The sequence below is a fragment of the Bos taurus genome, chromosome 11 (assembly GCF_002263795.3).
Source record: "Bos taurus isolate L1 Dominette 01449 registration number 42190680 breed Hereford chromosome 11, ARS-UCD2.0, whole genome shotgun sequence".
Taxonomy (NCBI): Eukaryota; Metazoa; Chordata; class Mammalia; order Artiodactyla; family Bovidae; genus Bos; species Bos taurus.
In genome coordinates this window covers 38,065,142-38,079,832 of record NC_037338.1, presented here as the reverse complement: position 1 = coordinate 38,079,832, position 14,691 = coordinate 38,065,142, and the positions used below count along the sequence as shown (strand labels likewise).

At 35.3% G+C, this 14,691-nt stretch overlaps 1 protein-coding gene across 3 annotated transcripts in view; it reads left to right on the top strand.

Moving 5' to 3' along the window:
• CCDC88A (coiled-coil domain containing 88A) overlaps positions 1–14,691 on the top strand; it is a 118,460-nt gene that overhangs the window by 48,707 nt on the left and 55,062 nt on the right. For all 3 annotated transcript variants that reach the window (XM_005212640.5, XM_024998823.2, NM_001206209.1), the window contains exons 9-12: positions 9,029–9,110; positions 11,073–11,231; positions 13,012–13,158; positions 13,746–13,890. In XM_005212640.5, the coding sequence (XP_005212697.1) occupies positions 9,029–9,110; positions 11,073–11,231; positions 13,012–13,158; positions 13,746–13,890 (533 nt within the window). The remainder of the gene's footprint in view (positions 1–9,028; positions 9,111–11,072; positions 11,232–13,011; positions 13,159–13,745; positions 13,891–14,691) is intronic.

Here is a 14,691-nt window from a genome sequence, read left to right as displayed (position 1 = left end):
TTCTATAAACAGCTGCACCATGAAAATTAGGGAAGAGATTGCTGTTATTAGTTTGACTGGCAGTTAATGGATAGCCTAAACAGTGAACACTAGTTCGTTCCATATAATTTAGCACAATCTTCTTCAGTCTTTAGATAAAGCATGCAATTAGAACTGCAGTGATGGCTGTGAATTCATTTAACATTTTGCACTGTATTAAAATTTGATTTTAAAATAAAATTTACTTGAGCATAGTGTTATTAAAATTCCAGACAATTTAAAGAGATTAGTAAAATTTGGTCTCATGCTGACTGGAAAATATAAATGAATATTTTTAATGAATAAATAAATATCCCAGATATAGCAAGTTTTCTCAGTAACTAGCATTACATCAAATACCATCTATATTGTTTGCTGTCCTTTGAAAGTGTGTTCCTTCATGGGTTTATTCTGTTAACATCTGTTTTAAGTGTTTTTGTTGGGATAGATCTTTACTAAAGTGATGGAAGTGTGAAATCATGGTAGATAAAAATAGTTTAGGTTGCCTTATACCTAATGGAAATAAATAATTGTAATAAGAACATGCAGACTGATAGCAAACTTGTGGGTGGTACATCATAATATAATTGCTTTCGATTTATTACACTTTCGGTTAATTACACTTTCGAGTAAAAGTGTAATTTGGAATTTGGATGGAAGAAGAAGTAATTCCTTATAAATTTCACTTTTATGCAATAGTTAACACTATCAAATGCTTCCTTTAATAATTCTCTTTGTCTATTGGATCCAATGTTTCCAAAGAGTTTTTTACTCATGCAAATTATTTTTTTTTTTTTAGGAAAAAACAGCTTTATTGAAATATAATTCATATATCAGAAAATTGAACCTTTTAAAGTATGCAATTCAGTGCTTTTTAGTTTATTCTTAGAGTTGTTCAATCATCCCATGCCATCTAATATTTTTTTTCTTTTTTTTAATTTTATTTAATTTTTAAACTTTACATAATTGTATTAGTTTTGCCAAATATCAAAATGAATCCACCACAGGTATACATGTGTTCCCCATCCTGAACCCTCCTCCCTCCTCCCTCCCCATACCATCCCTCTGGGTCGTCCCAGTGCACTAGCCCCAAGCATCCAGTATCGTGCATCGAACCTGGACTGGCATCTCATTTTATACATGATATTTTACATGTTTCAATACCATTCTCTCAAATCTTCCCACCCTCTCTCTCTCTCCCACAGAGTCCATAAGACTGTTCTATACAACACTGTCTCTTTTGCTGTCTCGTACACAGGGTTATTGTTACCATCTTTCTAAATTCCATATATATGCGTTAGTATACTGTATTGGTGTTTTTCCTTCTGGCTTACTTCACTCTGTATAATAGGCTCCAGTTTCATCCACCTCATTAGAACTGATTCAAATGTATTCTTTTTAATGGCTGAGTAATACTCCATTGTGTATATGTACCATAGCTTTCTTATCCATTCATCTGCTGATGGGCATCTAGGTTGCTTCCATGTCCTGGCTATTATAAACAGTGCTGCAATGAACATTGGGGTACATGTGTCTCTTTCCCTTCTGGTTCCCTCAGTGTGTATGCCCAGCAGTGGGATTGCTGGATCATAAGGCAGTTCTATTTCCAGTTTTTTAAAGAATCTCCACACTGTTCTCCATAGTGGCTGTACTAGTTTGCATTCCCACCAACAGTGTAAGAGGGTTCCCTTTTCTCCACACCCTCTCCAGCATTTATTATTTGTAGACTTTTGGATCGCAGCCATTCTGACTGGTGTGAAATGGTACCTCATAGTGGTTTTGATTTGCATTTCTCTGATAATGAGTGATGTTGAGCATCTTTTCATGTGTTTGTTAGCCATCTGTATGTCTTCTTTGGAGAAATGTCTATTTAGTTCTTTGGCCCATTTTTTGATTGGGTCATTTATTTTTCTGGAGTTGAGCTGTAGGAGTTGCTTGTATATTTTTGAGATTAGTTGTTTGTCAGTTGCTTCATTTGCTATTATTTTCTCCCATTCTGAACCATGCCATCTAATATTAAGACATTTTCATCACCCCAGAAAGAAACTGCGTACCCATCAACAGTCACTGCATCACCTTTGGCCTTTGGCTCCTCAAAACCACTAATATACTTCCTATTTCTATAGATTTGTCTGTTCTAGACATTTCATATATATAAATGGACTCATACATTATGTGGCCTTTTATTTCTGGCTTCTTTCACTTAGCATAATGTTGTCAAGATTCGTCCATGTTGTACGATATAGCAGTACTTCATTCCTTTTGATGGTTGAATAATACTCTCTTTTATGGACATTCTACATTTTGATTACTCATTTATGAGTTGATGGGCGTTTGGATTGTATTCTACTTTTTGGCTATTTAAATAATACTCCTATGAACATTCATGTGTGTTTATTTGTATAGACACATATTTTCATTTCTCTTGGGTATTTACTGAGTTGTGGAAATTCTTGGTCATATAGTAGCTCTGTGTTTAACCTTTCGAGGAACTGTCAAACTATTTGGCTGTACCATTTTACATCACCACCAGCAAAGTATGAGGCCTCTAGTGTCTCTGCATCCTCAGCAATACATGTTATTATACGCCCTTTTATTACAACCATAGATTTGATTTGCATTTCCATGACTAATAATGTTGAGTCTCTTTTCATGTGCTTATTGGCCGTTTGTATATCTTCTTTGGAGAGATGTTTATTCAGTTCCTTTGCCCATTTTTTTTTTTTTTTTTTTTTGCCCATTTTTAAGTTGAATTTTGAGATAAACTTTTAATCAGTTCAGTTCAGTCACTCAGTCGTGTCTGACTCTTTGCGACCCCATGGACCACAACATGCCAGGCCTTCTGGTCCATCATGAAATTACATGAAAACTGGAGGGATATTAGAAATCAGTATACCCCACAGTTGAGAGTAAGTGAATTTTATTCACTTTTGACTTGGGGGAGAAAAGGGAGTGGTGTCAGGAAAAGTTCATAGAGATAGTAACATTTCACCTGATGTTAGGCATTAAGTAAGTTGAAAAGGCTCAGATGGGTAGAAGCAGAAGAAACAGCAGCAACAGAATATGAAGAGGGACAAGGGGAAATGAAGCTGAAAAGGATGGAGTGGATAAGTAGAATGTCATGTATGCAGTGCTGAGAAATTTGAATATTAAACAGTGTGGGCCAACTGAAGATTTTTTTTTTGTATGGGAGAGCACTTTAAAAACAGATTTCTGTTTTAATAAAGATATATCAACCTAGTAGCTGACCTTTAGTGAGTATTCAAATTGGAAAAATAAATTCTGGTGTCATTGTAAAGATAGATTGAAGGACAGTCCAGGCAAGAAGTGGTTTGGGCCTGATCCAGGGTTTTAATGATGAGGTTGAAGAGGCGGTGTTAACAAAGAAATTAGGGTCTTCAGTATAATTCCTAGTTTCCTGTAAGTAGCGTTTGTCTAGATGGTGATGCCGTTCATTCAGACAGGGAACATAAGAGAGAGGAATACTGTTAAGGTAAAAGACAAGTTTAGTTTTGACATATTTAGTTTGAGGTGCCTTTGAAATATTTCTGTGGAGATGATCAACCAGATAATTGACTATCTGGCCCATGATGCAGAGTAGAGATTTCAGATCATTAGTATACTCGTGCAGAATAATATATGCAGCAGCATGTAAGTCCTAATTGAAACCTTTGGAATGCATCAGACTGCCCACGAGCATGAAGAATGTGAAGGATGTAATCTGAAGAATACAAATATTAGAAAGGTGCTTAAGTGATTCAAGGTAGATGTCACCATTTATTACCCACATTACTCAGTTTCTTCATATACAAAATAACAGGTAGAGCAAATGATTAAGTGCATGAGCTTTAGAGGCACTCTAAAATGTGAATCCTGGCTCTCAACACTTCCTAACTGAGTGACTGCGGCCAAGTTACAGAAACTCTAAGGCTATTCAGTTTCCTAGACTGTTAAATAGGAATAATATTAGTGCTTACTGTAGGGTTGTTGTGTGAGGTAAATATGTAAGTAAACAGTGTGTATTACATAAGCGCTCAACAAATGTAAGCTGCAATCATGAGCTACTACTTCTTTAGAGTTCTTGTGAGGATTAAGTACTTGGCAGAGTATAAAATGCATAGCACAAGTGTGTGGCACAGATAATGAGAACTTTATAATTGTTAGCCAAAAGATAGGCACAAAACATGAAATCAGCAAAAGAATCAGAGAATTAATATGTTGAGAACTAGAAAAATCCTAAGAGTGTAGAGTCATGGAAACCAAAAGAGAAGCATATTAAGAAGAGTGGCATGAACTGCATTAAGTTTCTCAAAGATCTGAAAATAATGTGTTGGATTCGGCAATAGGTGACTGACTGACTGTGGTAAATAGTGTCAGTGGGAAGATGTGAATGGAAGCCTCATCACTGTAGATAGAATGGTCAAATGGGTGCAAAAAGGGATTATTTTATTAGTAAGTGTAGATCCTTCTGGGTAACACTTTTGGAAATTCCAGTAATTAAAGTCATACTTCACAAACTCCAAAGTGAATTTCAGATGGATTAAAGAGCTAAATGTAAAACACAGAATAATGATGAAGAAACTAGTCTAGATGGTGCTGCTGCTGCTGCTAAGTCCCTTCAGTTGTATCCAACTCTTTGCGACCCCATAGACAGCAGCTCACCAGGCTCCCCCGTCCCTGGGATTCTCCAGGGAAGAACACCAGAGTGGGTTGCCATTTCCTTCTCCAATGCATGAAAGTGAAAAGTGAAAGTGAAGTCGCTCAGTTGTGTCCGACTCTTAGCAACCCCATGGACTGCAGCCCACCAGGCTCCTCTGTCTATGGGATTTTCCAGGTGAAAGTACTGGAGTGGGGTGTCATTGCCTTCTCCAAGTTTAGATGAGTATGTGTTAATATACTCTTGGTGGGGAAGAATTTTTGCACAAAAGTGGTTGCTCTGTTTGTATTTTTTAAAGTGTTAAATATGTAAACATCCAGAAAAAAATAAGTGTATTAAAAGCATTAGAATATTCCTCAAACAGTTAAATATAGAATTTTTATATAATCTAGCAATTCCACACCTATGTATATCCCACTAAAATTGAAAACAGGAACTCAAACATATACTGGCATGCCATTGTTCACTGAAGCATTATTTCCAATAGCTAAAGAGTAGAAACAACCCAATGGGCATGAACAGATGGACAGATAAACAAAATGTGCTTGTGGGCACACAGTGGATTATTCAGTTCAGTTCAGTCGCTCAGTCGTGTCCGACTCTTTGTGACCCCATGAATTGCAGCACGCCAGGCCTCCCTGTCCATTACCAGCTCCTGGAGTTTACTCAAACTCATGTCCATTGAGTCGGTGATGCCGTCCAGCCATCTCATCCTCTGTCGTCCCTTTCTCCTCCTGCCCCCAATCCCTCCCAGCATCAGAGTCTTTTCCAATGAGTCAACTCTTCTCATGAGGTAGCCAAAGTATTGGAGTTTCAGCTTTAGCATCAGTCCTTCCAATGAACACCCAGGACTTTTCTCCTTTAGAATGGACTGGTTGGATCTCCTTGCAGTCCAAGGGACTCTAGAGTCTTCTCCAACACCACAGTTCAAAAGCATCAATTCTTCGGCGCTCAGCTTTCTTCACAGTCCAACTCTCACATCCATACATGACCACTGGAAAAACCATAGCCTTGACTAGACGGACGTTTGTTGGCAAAGTAATGTCTCTGCTTTTGAAGATGTCATCTAGCTTGGTCACAACTTTCCTTCCAAGGAGTAAGTATCTTTTAATTTCATGGCTGCAATCACCATCTACAGTGATTTTGGAGCCCAGAAAAATAGTCAGCCACTGTTTCCCCATCTATTTGCCATGAAGTGATGGGACCCGATGCCATGATTTCAGTTTTCTGAAGTTGAGCTTTAAGCCAACTTTTCACTCTCCTCTTTCACTTTCATCAAGAAGCTCTTTAGTTCTTCTTCACTTTCTGCTGTAAGCGTGGTATCATCTGCATATCTGAGGTTATTGATTTTCTCCTGGCAATCTTGATTCCAGCTTGTGCTTCCTCCAGCCCAGAGTTTCTCATGATGTACTCTGCATAGAAGTTAAATAAGCAGGGTGACAATATACAGCCTTGACATCCTCCTTTTCCTATTTGGAACCAGTCTGTTGTTCCATGTCCAGTTCTAACTGTTGCTTCCTAACTTGCATACAGGTTTCTCAAGAGGCAGGTCAGGTGGTCTGGTATTCCTATCCCTTAAAGAATTTTCCACAGTTTCTTGTGATCCACATAGTCAAAGGCTTTGGCATAGTCAATAAAGCAGAAATAGATGTTTTTCTGGAACTGTCTTGCTTTTTCCATGATCTAGCGGATGTTGGCAATTTGATCTCTGGTTCCTCTGCCTTTTCTAAAACCAGCTTGAACATGTGGAAGTTCATGGTTCACGTATTGCTGAAGCCTGGCTTGGAGAATTTTTAGCATTACTTTACTAGCGTGTGAGATGAGTGGATTATTATTCAGCCATAAAAAATGAAATTTTGATATGCTGCTGCAACATGGATGAGCCATGGAATGAGCCATAAGATGAGCCATCTCAGCTTGCTAAGTGAGATAAGCCAGATAAAAGGATAAATTTGAATAATTCCACTTAAATGAAATATATTTTATGGGCAAATTGAGAGAGATAGAAAATAAATTGGAGAGTTATTGCTTAATGAGTATAGAATTTCTGAATAGGATGAGGAAAAAGTTTTGGGAATAAGTAGTGGTGATAGTTTAACATTGTAAAATTAATTAAGGCTTCTGAACTGTACATTTAAAACTAACCATTTTAAAACGGTTAAATTTTTAACCATTCTCTGAGCACCATTCTCCACCTGAGTGGAGGCCTTAGTTCTGCAGAAAAGCTCAAAGATATTGTTACATATATTCCTTGAGGAAGAACCAGAACCCTGCTTTATTGCTGGACTGTTGTTTCTCAGCTGCTCCTCCTCTGTTTCTGCATTCCCTTCCTTCCATGAGTAGCAGCTGTTTGAATCTGCCCTTTAGATCTCAGGGAGTCTGAAGGCTGAATGAAGTCTATTTCCTACAAAGAAGAAATGGGGGACGAAAAAGATTTGTACCTGGAAGGACCTGCCAGAGTCTTGCTCAGTTTCGTCTGTAGTATGTCATCTGCAGATAGTGACAGTTTTTATTCCTCCTTTAAATTGGCATTCCTTTTCTTTTTCTTGTCTAATTGCTGTGGCTGGGACTATGTTGAATAAAAGTGCCAAGAGTGGGCATTGTCTTTTGTTCCTGATCTTAATGGAAATGTGTTCAGCTTTTCACTGTTGAGTCTGATGTTAGTTCTGGGTTTGTTGGATATAGTTTATTATTCTCTGTGCCCACTTTCTGCAGAGTTTTTTTTTTTAATCATAAATGAGTATTGAGTTTTGTGAAAAGCTTTTTCTGCACCTACTGAGATGATCGTATGGTTTTTATTAATCAGTTTGTTAATGTGGTGTTCAGAAAGATGCATGTACCCCAGTGTTCATAGTAGCATTATTTATACTTGCCATGTATGGAAGCAACCTAAGTGTCCATCAACAGATGATTAGATTAAGAAGATGTCTAGAAAATATATATATATATAGAGAGAGAGAGAGAGAGAGAGAGAATGGTATGCTACTCAGTCATAAAAAGGATAAAATTTGCTATTTTAAAAACATGGAACTTCTCTGGTGGTCCAGTTGTTAAGAATCTGCCTTGAAATCTAGGGGACACAAGTTTGATCCCTGGTCAGGGAACTAAGATCCCACATGCCACAGAGCAGCTAAGCCTGTGCACTGCAGCTACTTAGCTCCTGCACTCCAGAGCCCTCAGGCCACAACTAGAGAGCCTGCATAATGGAATGAAGATCCCTCGTGCAGCAGCTAAGACTCAACACAGCCAAATGAATAAAACAACACTGATGGACTTGGAGGTTGTTATCCTAAGTAAAATAAATCAGACAAGGACAAATGCTGTATGATGCCAATTATATGTGGAATCTAAAAAATAAAACTACTGAATGTAACAAGAAAAACAGATTTTTAGATACAGGAAGCAGGTGATTACTGGTGGGAAGAGGGAGTGGAGAGGGGCAATATAGAGGTAGAGGATTAAAGGTAAAACTTATGTATAAAATAAGCTATATTTATTTATGTATAAAATAAGGATATGTCGTACAATGCAGGGAATATAGCTAATATTTTATGGAGTATAACTTTTAAAAATTGTGAATCACAATAACCTGTAGCTTATATAACATTGTGTATCAGCTGTACTTCAATAAAAATTTTCTCTGTGAAAAAACTTAAATATAAGCACATATGAGATGTCAAAAGCAGATTGTTCTACATAATGAACATTTATTTTTTATTATTTAAGAACAGAAGGTGGACAGTAGAGATAATCAGTGGAGACTTATTTCGAGGAGCTTGGCTCTAAAGGAGAGATAGAAAATGGGAGTTAGAACACAGTGTAAAAAGAAAAAAGTGTTACAGGAGAAATACAAAAGTGTCCAGACTTCAGGGTAGAAACTAATAGAGTCAAAGATTTTACATATCTGTGTGGCACTGTATTATTTTCTTTAGGTCATTGTAAATATTGAAAATAGTCTGGAGACCCTTAAAGTCTCAGACCCAGCTAGTATTGCCTTGCTTAAGAACTCTTCCAGCTGATTTGTCTGTGACAATACAGAGAGGGAGAGAGAGTAAGGAGATGGGAATCAGGAAATGACAGAAGAGATGAAGAAAAAGAAGCTACATTATGAACTATGAGGACATTAATCATTGAGGTTATTAGCATTTGGAGAACTTTAAGGGTGAGTCTGATGACATCCAACCATATAAATTCTTAATACCAATTTCTTTGTCTTTTTCCCCAGCTTGAGGTCATGACCAATATTATGTTAAATTAGATATTTAATAATAATAGTATATTTGTATTAGTTCAGATGATCATAGTTTTCAAAGCACAAAGTTTTTTATTTAATAAATATTTTTTGCATTTCAGGGAGGAAAAGACTGAACAATTGTTGGACTGTAAACAAGAACTAGAGCAAATGGAAATAGAGCTAAAAAGGCTGCAGCAAGAGGTTTGTACCTGGAACTTTCATTATATAATATCAATTGGAAATTGAGTTTTCTCCTTATAATTTACAACATTTGCCTTACTGCTTACTGAGGTTTAATGAAATATAATGACTTTTTCAGTGTTTCTGTCTTCAGAAATGCCAGAGCCAAAACTAGAAATCAAAACTGGAAAGAACTTTGGAGTTTTCTTTTTTCTCTATCAGTGTGCTATTCAAACCTTGCTGAGATTTCAGGGAACCTCTTAGGACTAGCACAGTTCCAGGTTTCCCTTTTTTATGTATTGGCTTCTGTGGACTTGACAGCTGGAACACCTCTACTGCTAAACTGTGCTGCTTATATATGTTTCCCTAAGTCTCTGCTCTCTTATGGTGCTTTATGTTAACTTCCATAGAATAGAATGCATTTTAATTTTTCTCTTTTTCTACCATGTAGATCCTACACTTTTTAAAATGTCTTTATTTTTTCTGAAGTTTTGTGTTTTTTCATCATGAACTAAGACTATTTAAGAATTTGCTTCTTTTAATTACTCTGTAATGTTTTGTTTTCATTTGAAGGTAGTGCAAGAGGTCTTCTTTAAGCCATAAATGATAAAGATTGGGATAAGGCTGGAAAATTCTTTCTTGTCCTTACTTCCCCTAAGCTGCCATTTTAAATTCCAGGGTTGCTTCAGTTGTGGGATCATAAACCTGGGACCTTTCTAGGTGAATGAATCTAGGGATCATAACTTTTAGTTTTAGATATGCTGTGGCTGCTGTTCACTGCTTGGTAGCAGGGTTTTTTGTGTTCCATCTAAAACAGTGATTCTCAGTCTTTTTTTGTCTCAAGACCCTTCTTTACTCTTAAAAATTAATGAGGATTATTTAATGTGAATTCCCTTTACTGGAATTTACTATATTTGAAATTTAAACTAGTAATTTAAAAATATTTATTAATTCATTTGAAAATAATACTCAGCCCATTCCATGTTAACATAAAAATTGTATGGCAACTAAACAACCATTATTTTCCAAAACAACAAAAAAATTAGAAGCATAGTAATCTTTTATATTTTTGCAAATCTCTTTATTTAATGCCTCCCTTAATTGAAGACTACCAGATTCTCATATCTGTTTCTCCATTCAGTCTGTTAAGTTAATAACATGCCATCTGTGTAGCCTCTGGAAAGTTCCACTGTACCCTCATGAGAGAATGAGAGTGAAACAGCAAGTACAGTCTTAGTATTATTATGAAAATAGTTTTGACCTGATGAACTCCCCAGAAGGCTTTCAGGGACCGACAAATGTCTCTGGATCATGCTTCAATTATAGTTATTCAAAGGATTGCAAGAGGACTTTTTAAAGTTTGTATTTTAATATTTATTTCAAATGATGTAGAGGTGTATACTAATCATATGCAAGTAATCATTCATGTGGAAGTATTTAAAAACTTAGCAGGATTTTGGTAACATATCTGGATAGAAACATTTCTCTAAAGTAACTAATGATCAATTTTTGTAGTAGTTTGCCTCGTCTGTATTTTTACTATCTTATATTTTGAAGTTAGCTTTTAACCTTAAATTCGTTGCAAACAGTTACGTTAAGAGATTTACTTAATTTAAAATGTCCTGAGTATTTTTTACAATCTTAGTAGTGAACATTATATATAAAAACTTGTATGTATGCATGTGTTTTTATATTTGTATAGAAGTGTATATTTTTAAAATACTTCTTACTCTTGGTTTAAAAAAAAAGACTTTATATATCTGCATTAAAAAAAATAAGGTATAATATTTATACCAGAAAATTCACACTTTTAGCAGTCTGTTTCCTTAACCACTCAGCTTCCTCATCCCATAAAAATTCACACTTTTAAAGGACAGAAATAATTGGGGCTTTTTTGTAAATTCATCAGATTGCACAACCTAAGCATTATCAATTTGAAAATAAAGAATAATATTTTAAATATTAGTATGTGTTTATATTTAGAACATGAATTTGCTTTCGGATGCTCGTTCTGCAAGAATGTATCGAGATGAATTAGATGCACTTCGGGAGAAGGCCGTCAGAGTTGATAAGCTTGAAAGTGAAGTCAGCAGATACAAAGAGAGACTACATGATATTGAATTTTATAAGGCAAGAGTTGAGGTATGTTGCATAATTTAAACAATTCACAATTTTTTTCTTGAAAAGTGTTACAATTTTTCAAAATGCATTTAAAATGCATTTTAATAAATGTAAAGAACTCTTGAAACATGGAGCAAACTGTAATACCATCAGGTGATTAACACTGAGCAAACTGTAATACCATCAGGTGATTACTTTATGATAGATCAGCATATTGTTTAGACTTGTCAAAAGGAATTTTTGGTCGCTACTCATTGGAGGTTTTATTTCATTCCTTTGTTTAATTAGCATTACAGGTAGGGAAGACTTTGAAGTTAAAGTATATATGCCTCTCCTAATTTTAAATTCATGCCTAGAAGTGAATGCTTCTGATTGCTGCTCAACTCAGACTACTAAATTAGGATCAATGAAAGCAAAATCAGTATCTGTCTTCCTCTTCTCCTCTCTCTTCCTTCACCTCCCCAATGTCATTTGTCTCTTTATATGAACAAGTTTGAAGAAAAGCAATTTTTATTATTTAATGGTTGCAATTCTATGTAACATAAAGTTGAATTTGATAGCAAGAATTTGAAAATCTTTGCTTCTTGCGTTCTTTTTTCCTTTCTCAGTGATTTCTTCTTTGTAAATAGAGGAGATTTTCATCAGTTTCAGTATGGGGATAAGAAAGAAGGAGTTTGCAATATCAAGTGAAAACATTGTAAGAGAAAGTTAAAACTTAGCCTGAATGTTACCAGAAAATAGACCCAATAGAGTGCAAGGACAAGCTGCTTGTTAATTCTTTTAATACTTTTTTAAATGGGTGCATGTGTAGGACTATTCAAGGGTCCTCATGTGTGCCATTGTTTTAATATACTTTTGCTTGACCAGCTTATAAACGGCAGGCATATAACTTAGCAATATAGATTTGTGAATATGTCTTCAAAACATACATAGGAATTTTAAGAGGTTTTATGCAAAGTATTTTTTGATAAAGCCTTGGTTTATGATTTACTTAAATATTGATTGTAGTCTTGGTATTTTACTCAAAACCACAAACTCTCCACTTTCCAAGTAGAGAGAAACTTAAATCTATTTTATTAAATAAATTAAGCCCCAGTTCTATGTAGATTTGCATCTTAAAAATCTAGACTACTTATATGAGTTCCTTATCCTTGTGACTTAGGAATTTAAATATACCCTGACAATTTCATGTGAAATTATAGTAGTAGTACACATCCTAATATAGGTGCTGAGTATTTGTTTACACAATTTTTTAATTAATTTATTTTTTATTGAAGGATAATTGCTTTACAGAATTTTGCTGTTTTCTGTCAAACCTCAACATGAATCAGTCATAAGTTCAGTTCAGTTTAGTCGCTCAGTCGTGTCCGACTCTTTGCGACCCCATGAATCGCACCACGCCAGGCCTCCCTGTCCATCACCAACTCCTGGAGTTCACTCAGACTCATGTCCATCGAGTCGGTGGTGCCATCCAGCCATCTCATCCTCTGTCGTCCCCTTCTCCTCCTGCCCCCAATCCCTCCCAGCATCAGAGTCTTTTCCAATGAGTCAACTCTACACATATATCCCCTCCCTTTTGAAACTTCCATCTCCCTCCCCTGTTTACATAATAATTTAAATTCTGGGAAATAAAATGAAACCAACTATATTTGTTACTCAGTACCTTTACTCTTGCATAGACCTGTTGATAAAGATAGCTTAATGTCTTATTTTTTAAAAAAGAATTTTTATGTTTCAGAACTTTAAAAATTCTCATATTAACATATTTGTGACCAATAATGCCTACTTGAAATTTTTATAGGAATTAAAAGAAGACAATCAAGTTTTATTGGAAACAAAAACCATGTTGGAAGACCAATTAGAAGGAACTCGAGCTCGTTCTGATAAATTGCATGAATTAGAAAAAGAGAATTTACAACTGAAAGCTAAACTGCATGATATGGAAATGGTAAGTGTATAAGGTAGATCCATTACATAGCTTCTAAGTAAAAATTCTAAGATTCATCTGATTTCCCTATAGTGATAAGGATGGCTAGTGTCCTTAAGGTCTTAACAGAAAAGTGAGAACTAAATAAATTAGATGCTCCTGATTTTATGTAAGTTCAGGAGTAGTAGAAATTTCTGCCTTTATTACAAAGGGGTATTATTTATTAATTTTTCTACTTCTTTTCAGAAAACCCTAATAAGCTATTGTTAAACATTTTTTTAGACTATAGAAATACAACTATCACTAAAATTTAGCATTGGATTGGAAGTCATTTGTTATGTGACTAGAACAATATAATGACTATGAAGAAGTGTTTTCAGTGTCCCCAAAAATCACTTTAAAAGGAGGTCAGACAACTGATCAGTTGAATGACCAGCAATAATAATTATAATTATTATCAAGAGCTTCAAATTGTAAAAATTTTAAGGAACTCAAAATTTAACTCATACAGTTTCTGATAATTGAAAGTTATAAAGTAATACAATATCAGCTTGAAATTGTACAGTTTCTTAGCTTTCTTTTCTCTCCCTACTCTGCCAATAAAAAAGGAACGTGATATGGATAGAAAAAAGATTGAAGAACTAATGGAAGAAAATATGACTTTGGAAATGGCACAGAAGCAAAGTATGGACGAATCATTACATCTTGGCTGGGAACTGGAACAAATATCTAGAACTAGTGAACTTTCTGAAGGTATTTCTGATACTGTTTTATTTAAATGGATGAATGAATAAATGACATTTATGCTTACATTTTTGGATATTTTCTTACTGTTCTTTATTTTCCTTGACTGGAAATGTCTCAAAAGACCAGATATCTCCCTAGATAGGATTTCACCAAAGAATATATTAATTTCCACAATTCTGAGTTTTATCCTTTTCTCTGCGTGTCTTACAGCTCAACTTTGAGTGCAGTAACAGATTTGATCCATTGTTTAGGCACTATTTCATGTTAATATCCTAAGAAGTGGGGGTATCAGTTTATTAATGTATTTTGAGAGATATAATCATCTACTAAATAGAACAGAAGAGTCATATTTACTGGTCAACCTGTTCTTTGACTGTAGACAAACCTAAATAGGACATCAGAATGTAATGGGAATATTCTTTGGTGAATATGTAGCCAGAATAAAGCAACTGAAGGATCTTTACAGTTACATTCATCCATATGTGTCATCGCCATTTTAGGATTATACTTACCAGTTGCTCAAGCCCACTTATACTTGGGAGGTAATAAAAGACCTCAGATAAATATTTAACTTTTGGCTCTATGTCTCTGCCTCCACATTAACTTGTTCTCTTTATTAAAGCTGGACACACACATAGAATGTGGCCTTTTGTGTTAAAACTTTATTGAAATTATACCCCAGTCACATTTATTTGAATTAGACTGGTTCCCTAATTCCTCAGTTACCCAGTGTTTATGTTATTATACCTATTTTATTGTACCAGGCTCTAAGAGCTTATAGCTTGGTGCTTAAAAATGGTAACTTCT